Below are 10,326 nucleotides of genomic sequence, written 5' to 3' on the forward strand. Positions count from 1 at the left end.
CAATTCTCCTACTTCCAAGTAAGGTCACATTGTGAGGTACTGGGGGTTAAGGACTTCCAACATATTTTTGGAGAGGAGGAGATAAAATTCAACCCATTAGCAGTCACAACTGGAAATATTCAACTTGCTTACTTTTTCTATTTTAAGCTGAAAGGAGTATTTCCTGAGAAGTTTTAGGGTTTGGGAGTGATATTCTGATTACTAGAAACCATTCAGATTTTATAATACTGTTGATTTCTTTCTAGGGATGGAATTTATAAACAACCATGAACAACTTCACTTTCTTCACTGAGTTCATCCTCCTTGGGCTGTCTGCTGACTGCCACGTCCAGACTCTGCTCTTTGTGCTGTTTCTGGGAATTTACCTCCTGACTCTGATGGGGAATCTGGTGATGATCCTCGTGATCAGGGGGGATTCTCACCTCCATATCCCCATGTATTTTTTCCTTGGACACCTGTCCTTCCTAGATATCTGCTTCTCCTCAGTTACTATGCCCAAAATGCTGCAGAACTTCCTGTCTGAGAAGAAAAGCATCTCGGTCTGGGGCTGCATCACCCAGAGTTTCTTTTTTCTTCTCTCTGGGTGTGCTGAAGCCAGTCTTCTCTCTGCCATGGCCTATGACCGCTATGCTGCTGTCTGCTACCCTCTGCTCTATACCATGGTCATGAACAGATCTCTTTGCATAGTAATGGTTAGTGCAGCATGGGTGATGGGGTTTCTGAACTCACTAGTGAATAATCTTTTCATCCACAAGTTACATTTTTGTGGGTCCAATGTCATCTCCCACTTCTGCTGCGAGCTACCCTCACTCTTCCCTCTGTCATGTACTGATCCCACTGCCAACAAATTCCTTCTGTCAGGGTCCAGTGCATTTCTGGGACTGCTGACACTTCCCCTGATCCTCTTCTCTTACTCCAGAATCATTTCTGCCATTCTGAACATCCGCTCCTCTGAGGGCCAAGCCAAAGCCTTCTCCACCTGCTCCTCCCACCTCACCGTGGTACTCTTGTTCTATGGGACAGCTCTATTCAGGTACATCAGCCCTGCCTCAGGCTCGGTGTTGGAGCGAGTGGTCTCCATTCAGTACAGTGTGATCACATCTTTGGTGAACCCCCTCATCTACAGTCTCAAGAACCAAGAGGTGAAGGCAGCTCTGCAGAGGCTGCTGAGGCAATAAATGTGCTCCTCAGATGAGGGATTATCTGTGCGGTGTTGTCAGAGAATGGGGTGGAGAGATCTTCAGAAATACCTTGAGAGGCTAAAAGACATTTGAGGCCAGTGGTTCCAACCACTAATCTGCTGAATCAACAGTAGAGCTCAACAATCTTTTTTTTTTTTTAAGATTTTATTTATTTATTCATGAGAGACACAGAGAGAGAGGCAGAGAGAGCAGCAGGCTCCATTAAGGGAGCCTGATATGGGACTCGATCCTGGGTTGCGTTAAACCCCTGAGCCACCAGACCAGGGCTGCCCAACAATCTATGTTTTAATTAGCCAGGTGAGTGTGAGAAGTATGAGAAAAAATGTTGTGGGACAACTAATGTTTGAGAAAACTATCTTTGGTGAAAGATAAAATATTAACATCTCAAAATGAAGAATCTCTTTTAAATGAGAGAGTTGGTCTGTAGTCAAGATGAGAACATTTGATTGTGTTCACACCCTTTGCAAGACTGTAAAAGAGAAAAAATTTAAAAACCTACATTATTTTATTTTACTTTTTAAAAGATTTTATTTACATATTTGACAGAGAACACAAGCAGGGGGAGTAGAAGCAGAGGGAGAGTGAGAAGCATGTTCCAATGCAGGGTTTAATCCCAGGACCCAGGGATCATGACCTGAGCTGAGGCAGATGCTTAACCAACTAAGCCACCCAGGTGCCCCAAACCTATATTATTTCAAGACATTGGAAAGAGGGAAAGTGTTGGACCTTCTACTGAAGGCAGACCAGCCCATTCCTTCCACCAACATTTGGAAGTTAAAAGAAGCTAGCACAGCATAACACCAAGGGACAGATGTTCCAGAACAGTGACTCACAAACACTTCCTTCACCTCACCTGAGAGCACCTGAGGCCATCAAATAGCCAGTGTGCCTGGGCAGTGGTCACTAGTTTGTCCTAGAGAGTGAAGACAGCCTGAGGCTAAGATAGAAGAAACAAACGAGATGAGCTAGCACTTCTGTGCAAGTGCTTTCACTGAGCACCTCTGCTTCCTGACTTGGTTGCCTGGGCCATGCTGTCAGGTCTGGGGGCTGAGTTCGTGCTTCTATATATTTTGTCACAACACTACCTTTTTCATATTCTTCCTAGAGGTATAAAGCCCCTCTCAATGTTTATTTTTACCTTTCAATTAAGAAATAGAGCATTCCCAGAGCCTTAGAAGCTCCACCCCATCATCTCACTCTTTTCTTCTCCCCAGAGGTAACTACTGTCCTGAATTGTACAGTTCTCATTCCCTTGCTTTTATTTAAAATTTACCACTTATTTATGACCCCTAAATAAGATTTTTTAGTTTTGCCTGTTCTTGAAAGTTTTATGAGTAGAATCATACTGTAAGTTTTTTCTGTGCTTTTTTTCATTTAACATTATTTATTCTTATGTTTTTAGGTATGTCTTTGTAAGCAGCATTTGGCTGCATTTTGATTATTTTATCCAGTCTGAAAATTATTTTAAGAGAAGAGTTTAATCAACAATTATAGTAATTGCTGATATGTTTACATCCATTTCCACGTTTCTCACTTCTATAACTTCCTTTTATTTCTCACTCTTTTTTCCTTTATATTTTTCCTTCTATCTTTTTATTTGTTGATGGCTAGCCTATTTTTCTTTTTATTTATTTATTTATTTATTTATTTATTTATTTATCAAAGATTTTATTTATTCATGAGAAACACAGAGAGAAAGAGAGACAGAGACACAGGCAGAGGGAGAAGCAGGCTCCCCACAGGGGACCCGATGTGGGACCCGCTCATGGGTCTCCAGGGTCCGGACCTGGGCCGGAGGCGACGCTAAACCGGTGAGCCACCTGGGCTTCCCCTATTTTTCTTTTTTAAAAATCATACTAACTTTACTTAACAAAGTCTATAGTTAGTATCTTCATCCTCTTCCAAAACAATATAAATATCATAAAATAAGCGACAACATCCCAAACTTATATGCCACTTAAATCCAGTATTTTAGTTCTTCCCTTTCCCACACAAATTAGACATTATCATTACTATTTTATTTAATCAATCAGTTTTTATTTAGATGTATCCAAATATTTGTCATATCTTGGTTCACCATGTCTTTTATAAAAATAATATGGTTGTTATTTATATAGTATTTACAATATGATGAAGAAACTTGATTTATGGAAAGTGTATTTATGAAGGTACAATTACAGACAAAACACAAAATTATATATAGCATCATAATGATATTTCATAACTTATAGGACAAATACAGGAGATCTTAAATGTTTCATATTTTTCCTATACATTTAATAGATCACTATACCTTACCAAATTAAAAAAAACCTTTATATTACAGTATAAAATTAGAAGTTATTTATATCAATATTGCCTACGCATACCAAAAAAAATTTATAATAGAATTATCAACTACAAATACTGACTTTTCTAATGAAATTTATCATTAATTTTAGGATTGTTTTATTAAACCATAACACTTGGGATCTTTTATTAAACCATAATATTTGGAATCTGTATGTATCTTTTATAGAAGGGACTGAAAACATTTTGCAAATACTGAATATCATTTTGGATATTAGTGACAAATTACAGATTAATAATTGATTCCTATGGCAGTACCCACCAGTCCACTTGCACTCAAAACCTTAATGAAATGCAGACAAGCTATCATAACTTTCTGTATCTCAGTCTTCCATTAGTGATCATTTTATCCTGTCCGAATTTTATCCTTTAGAATTCTTTGTATCAGTCTGTTAGTGATGAATTGTTTTTGTTTGCCTGAAAATTACTTTATTTTTTGAAAGGTAGTTTTTCTGGCCATGAAATTCTAGGTTGTAGCCTGAGTTAAGTTCTGTTCTCATAGAAAGAATATATACTTCTTTCTATCTGTTATCTTTGAGTCAGCCCCACTTTAAATTAAATTCTCTGCTTGAAGTATTTCAGACCACACACACAGACAGCATTAATTCAGACTTCACACTTGCCTGAGCACCAGCTGTGGTTATAAATTTGCAGGAAATAGCCCTTTCCCTCTTTACTCAACTCCAGTGTCAAAAGGGCCAATTTTCTCATGATCCCCATCCCCATGGTAGATTATTTCTTATTTATGCTTACACTGAGATTGTACCACCTTATTTCTAACAATTATATAATTCTTGTTATGTACCAGGCATTCTAAGAAAATGTATATTAACTAATACAATGCTCTGAACAACATTGTGAGATAGATATTATTTCCTCATTTTACAGACTTAGAAACTGATGCACAGAGAGGAAAAATGACTCTCCCAAAGTCAGTGGGAGAGCTGTTATTTAAACCCAGGTAGTCTGGGTACAGAGTCCATGCTAACTCTGCCAGGCTGTGCTGCTTCTGGGATTTATTCCAATGAATGCGTATCAAAATCACTATTGAAGTTCTCTTACTGGAATTATTTTTATTAGGATACTCCTATTAGACTCCCAAGCCTAGCTCGTCTCTAGGTTCTATCTCTTGCCCTCTGTATCAAGCTGGTTAGGGTACTTGCTTAACTCCTAGAATTTCTGCTTTCACTTCATTTGTCAGCTCTGAAGAGCCAAAATGTCATTTTGGTAACCTGTTAATTTTTTGTAATTCAGTATGCTAATTATTCAAGCAAATAATTCTGTGAGATAATTAATCAGCTATTACTGTCAGAAGTAGAAGTCACCTCTTCCTCAATCAAGGGATCTTGATACCTTCCATGCCCACCAAGCCAACCCAATTTCTGATCAGGCCTCTCCTAACTTCCAAACTTGTCATCAACATCTTGAGTATTTTATGCTTTATTAAGATATATCAGAACGTTGTTTTCAATAAGATGTAGAAGTCAATAACTGCATTATATTGAGATATGCTCATACTGTTTCAAAAATATAAATACACCTTTTGGGGTAGGCTCCTAGTTTATTTTGGAGGTAGCAAACTGTCTGATTCCTTCAGAGAAAAGGGGTCTTGGTAAAGAACATAACCAGTCACATGTCTCATTTAGAATATCTGACTTCCCTACAACTTCATTTTTAAGAAGCTAACATCTAAGATATATTTAGAAAGTAGAAATAAGAAATTTGGTAACCTGTTAAATCTGATGAATTAAGGAAAAGGAAGAATTTGATTTCATTTGATTTGGGTTAATGTGATCTATTTCATACTTATGGAACAATTAGAATTTTTGTTAGGTTTCTCTATTATAAATAATATTGTAACAAACAACTTTGTGCCTAAACACTGGTCTTCCTTTTAGGTTGTTTTATTAGGAAAGATTATTTTATTAGGAAAGATTCCTGGAAGTAGATTCACCAGGTTAGACTGCATTAATGTGTCACCCTTATTGCTTCTGGCCATCTCAGAGCTTGAAAGATAGGCTCACATAAACCGTAACCAAAAGTATCTGGGGTAAGGAGGCTCACTTTCATCAGCTACTATTGGATATTTGTTCCCTCCCTCATGACCTGCCTTTATTTATGGGAAGCCCCAGAGGTATTTCTTGGTTCTCTAAGCATGTCTTCTCAATTTCCATAAACTGTCAAGAATACTTGCATGGTAAGTACTGAAACGGCCCTAATCAATACCAGTACTGCCAGTAACTGGAAAGAATGAATATTTTTGTAATATTTGGATTCTGATCTAGGAAAATGAAATCTCTATTCACTAAGATTGCCTACTTAGGAAACAGGTGATTTTTCTTCATACTGATTATATTTCTTATTCAGGATTAGCCTCAGTTATTCCATTTTTTAAAACAGATAATGTAAATGAAATCTCTTTTCCTATTAATGTCTTTTTTTAAAGATTTTATTTATTTATTCCTGAGAGACATAGAGAGAGAGAGAAGCAGAGACACAGGCAGAGGGTGAAGCAGGCTCCATGCAGGGAGCCTGATGTGGGACTCGATCCCGGGACTCCAGGATCACGCCCTGGGCCAAAGGCAGGCGCTAAACCACTGAGCCACGCAGGGATCCCCCCTATTAATGTCATTTAAGTGATTATTACTGGCAAAGAGAATGTATAATAATGAAAATTATGATGCATATGCCACATATATGCTATTTGTTATATATTGGCAAGTAAATATATGCTGGTTAGACACACTGTGTTTTCTTTTACTCTCATACTCACAACACTTCCAGAGTCAGATATGTGGATTTTTTTTCCCCACACTGGCCGATTCTCTGCCACCAACTGGGTGTACAATTCAATTCAATTCAATTCTGACACTGAGGTGAACACAGACTTCAGAGGTCAAAGACTGTCCCACAAGACTGCCCCCCTCCTCCACAACTTCAGACACCAATCACAAATCTAGTTGTCTCCTGTGCTTCTGACAAAGTGGCTATAAATCAAAGGTTTCCACAATCCCCTCCTTAGTTTTGATAATTTGAAAGAACAGCTTACAAAACTCAGGAAAACAACATACTGACTAGACTACCAGTTTATTATAAAGGAACACAACTCAGGAACAGGCAGATGGAAGAGATGCATGGGGTAAAGTATGTGAGAAGAGTTACTGAGCTTCCATGTCCATTCTGGGGGCCACACTCCTGGCATCTCCACAAGCTTGGCAACCTGGAAGCTCTCCAAACCCCATACATTAGGAATTTTTATGGAAGCTTCATCACATGGACATGATCCATTCACTTATTTTCTAGCCCCTTTCTCCTCTCCAGAGGATGGGAGATAGAATTAAAAGTTTCAGCCTCTAATCATGGCTTGGTTTTTCTAGTGACCAGCCCCCATTCAGGAGCCCACCAAGAGTTGATGTGTTTATCATTCAGGATATTGTAAGGACTTAGGAGCTCTATGTCAGATGCTCTTATCACTCAGGAAATTGCAAAGATTTAGGAGCTCTGTATCAGTAACTGGGCTCAAAAGCAAATACTAGCAAGAACAAGGGGTAGATATATATATATATGACATATATATATGACATATATATAGAGAGAGATGTGTATGACATATATATATATATATATATGTCTTTGTTATTTCACAAGTAGGTATCTCAAACAGACACATACACACTTACATGACATTTCTTCTGTAACTCAAAAAGTGTATATACCCTTTTAAATTAAAAAAAGCTTTTAATATTATCAATATTCTCTTCATTATTTTATTATAACACTAAAAATATGTTCAAACAATGTAATTTGCTTACCTTTATGACATATAATACACTGTGAAACCAAACAAAACTCATGAATAAACATGCACAATATTACTAAACTTAAAAGAACTGAAATTAACTATATTAATGGAATAGATAATATAATTTGCTGTTATAATATTACCTATGTTTGTTTTAGTAATACGGAGTTGTATTCGTTTTCTTTATGTTTAACTGGCCAATTTTATCCATTTGATTCTGCGCATAACGCTTTATCATTTGAGTCACTGTAGTTATCACTGTTGTTTATTTTTCTTTTTAACAATTGACTCTTTTTATATTCCATATGCTGTTTTAATGAAACAGTCAATTTAATGCTATTGCAGTAAACTATTGAAAAAAACATTGTTTAATGAAAAGTCTTTCATTTGTACTTAATAATGCAGTTACTGATGATTACCTTTAGTTTTTCACCCTCCACTTGGCCCAAGAAATGAGAAGTCTTCAGAATGTTCTATCTTTTGCCTGTAACAATTAAAACGGCCTATAACTGTGGAAAGATCTTTCAACTGTAAATTGTCCCTGCAAAGAAAAATACATTCTAACTAGTAACTATTAAAATAATTAAACATGAATAAAACAATAGGAGATAATTGTAGAATTTCTACATTAAAACTGCCAACCTAAGAGCAGCCAGACAGCTTAATGCATCAAATATAACTTCCATTGTTATTCTTTCTCTGATCTGTAAGTATATGAAAGTATGGTTTATTTTCCAAACATTTAAGGATTTTATAGCTATTTTTTATTGAAATACTGAAATAATATAGAACTGACTGTTTCTATTTAGAGAGCATCATGCTCTGTCTAATTTCAATTTTTTAAAAAATTTAGTGAGGTTTTCTAATATCCTGGTATATGATGAACTTTAGAAAATGTTTCAGGTACATATGAAAACAGGTACATATGAGCATTCAGCAGTTGTGGGATACAATGATTTATATACATCATTGAGGTCAAGATACTACTCATGTTTTTCCAATCTTTCACATATTTACTGAGTTTTTGGTCTGCTTTTTCTATCACATGGTTATTAATGGTGCAGTTTTTTTATTTCTTTAGTTTTTTACTTTTTATATATTGAAGTTTTGTTAAGTGCTCTGTATCAGTCAGCTATTGTTACATAATAACCACAAAATTTTTGTGATAGTAGTAACTATTTGGGTTTGTCATTTATAAGTACACAAATCAATTGAGATAGCTAAGTTTTAGGCTGAGGTCTGCATATTGTCTGGACTTACTTTCTGGCTGTAGTAAGTGCCACACAAATTTCATTCTAGGTAGGCAATGCCTTCCTGGGGCTATTATACTCATCATGGAGGTTAGAAACTCTTTGAAAGACAAATGGAAACATCCAATGTCTCTTAAAGCCTAGACTCAGAGCTGACAGTCTGCTATTTGTGCTTATATTCCATTGGCCAAAACCATTCACATAGCCATAGCATTCCCAACTTCAAAGGGATGGAGAAACGCATTTCTTCATGGAGGTGAGGGGAGAGGAAGTTAGTGGATATATCTTGAACAGTAATCTAATCTACATGTGCTTACAAATTTAAAGTCGTTATGTTCTTGTTGGATTGATTTTTCCATCATTATTAAATGTGTCTTATCTCCAGTAATTTTGGTTTTGCTTTAACTCTACTTTGATAATTGGTATAGTTTCACAAACTTTGAGTTAATGTTCATTTGTATGTCATTTTCCATCCTACTGTCATCCTTTAAGTGTCTTTATATTTCAGGTATGTCTATTATAAGTAGCATGTAGTTGGTTTTGTTTTTTAACACAGTATGATTATCTCTACCTTTTAATTGGGCCATTGAGTCAATTTACATTTAATACAATTATCCATATATTCTGGTTTAACTTTACCATCTGGCTGTTTAATAAGTTCTATCTGTTCTGTTCCTTTTTCTCTTCTTTCTTGCCTTCTTTTGAATTTACTAAGAATTATTATTCTATTTTTCACCTCCACTAATTTGTTTTGCATTTTTCACTAGTTTTAGTGATGGCCTTAGAGAGTGCAACATGCATTCTCATTTTATTAAAGTCAAATGTAAACAGTACTTTTGCTATTTTCTAAACAGTGCAAAGACGCTAGAACTCTATTTTATTTTCCATCCCTATCTTTTGTGCTATGGCTGGAATGTATTATATATACATACACATTATTCATATAAGTAAGACATTATTGTTATTGTTCTATACCATCAATATTCTTTTGGATTTGCCCACATATTTACATTTTCATGTTGATCTTCATTCCTTCTTGCTTCTCTGCTTCCAACTCAAATCATTTCCTTTTTCCTGAAGGACTCAAATATGCTAGTGATGAATTCTCTATTTTTTCATTTTTTGAGGGCTTATTTTGGTCTAAAAGTGTCTTTATTTAACCTTTTTTAAAATTTAACTTTACTATAGAATTCCTTTTTTTTTTTTTTTTTTTAAGTAGGCTCCATGCCCTGTGTGGAGCCCAACACAAGGCTTGAACTCAACAGTCCCAAGATCAAGAGTCAGATGTTTAACCAGCTGAGCTACCCACTTGCCCCACTGGTTATAGATTCTTGACAGTTATTTTCTTCCAGCCCTTTAAGAATCACATGATTTTGTCTTTTAGCTTCCACTAAGAAGTTAGCCATAAGTTTAATATGGCTAATTAGAAGGTAATATATATTTTTTCTCCAGTTTCTTCTATTATTTTTCTCTTTGACAGCTGTTTCATTATGATGTCTTGTGGGATTCTTTGTTTTTATCATGCTTGGACCTTGGAGCTATTCTTCAATCAGGAGTTTGACGGCAGCTTTGGTCAGTTTGGGATAATTTTCTTCAAATATTGCATCTGTCTAATTCTCTCTTCCTCCTCTTGTGTTTTCAATTACTTGATTACATTTTTACCATTACTTATATGCCTTTTATGCTCTTCTCTGTATCTTTTATCTGACTTTTCTCAGTGCTT

General features: G+C 35.9%; 1 protein-coding gene across 1 annotated transcript; it reads left to right on the forward strand.

Moving 5' to 3' along the window:
• Positions 1-266: 266 nt before the first annotated feature.
• LOC112678145 (olfactory receptor 8S1-like) lies at positions 267-1,178 on the forward strand. The gene has a single exon (XM_025477249.1). The coding sequence runs from the start codon at positions 267-269 to the stop codon at positions 1,176-1,178; it is 912 nt and encodes a 303-aa protein (XP_025333034.1).
• Positions 1,179-10,326: the final 9,148 nt, after the last annotated feature.

Source organism: Canis lupus, chromosome 27, assembly GCF_003254725.2.
Source record: "Canis lupus dingo isolate Sandy chromosome 27, ASM325472v2, whole genome shotgun sequence".
In the NCBI taxonomy this organism is placed as follows: domain Eukaryota; kingdom Metazoa; phylum Chordata; class Mammalia; order Carnivora; family Canidae; genus Canis; species Canis lupus.

Coding starts and splice junctions, on each gene's coding strand:
- LOC112678145 (XM_025477249.1), top strand. CDS start 267: ATGAACAACTTCACTTTCTTCACTGAGTTCATCCTCCTTGGGCTGTCT.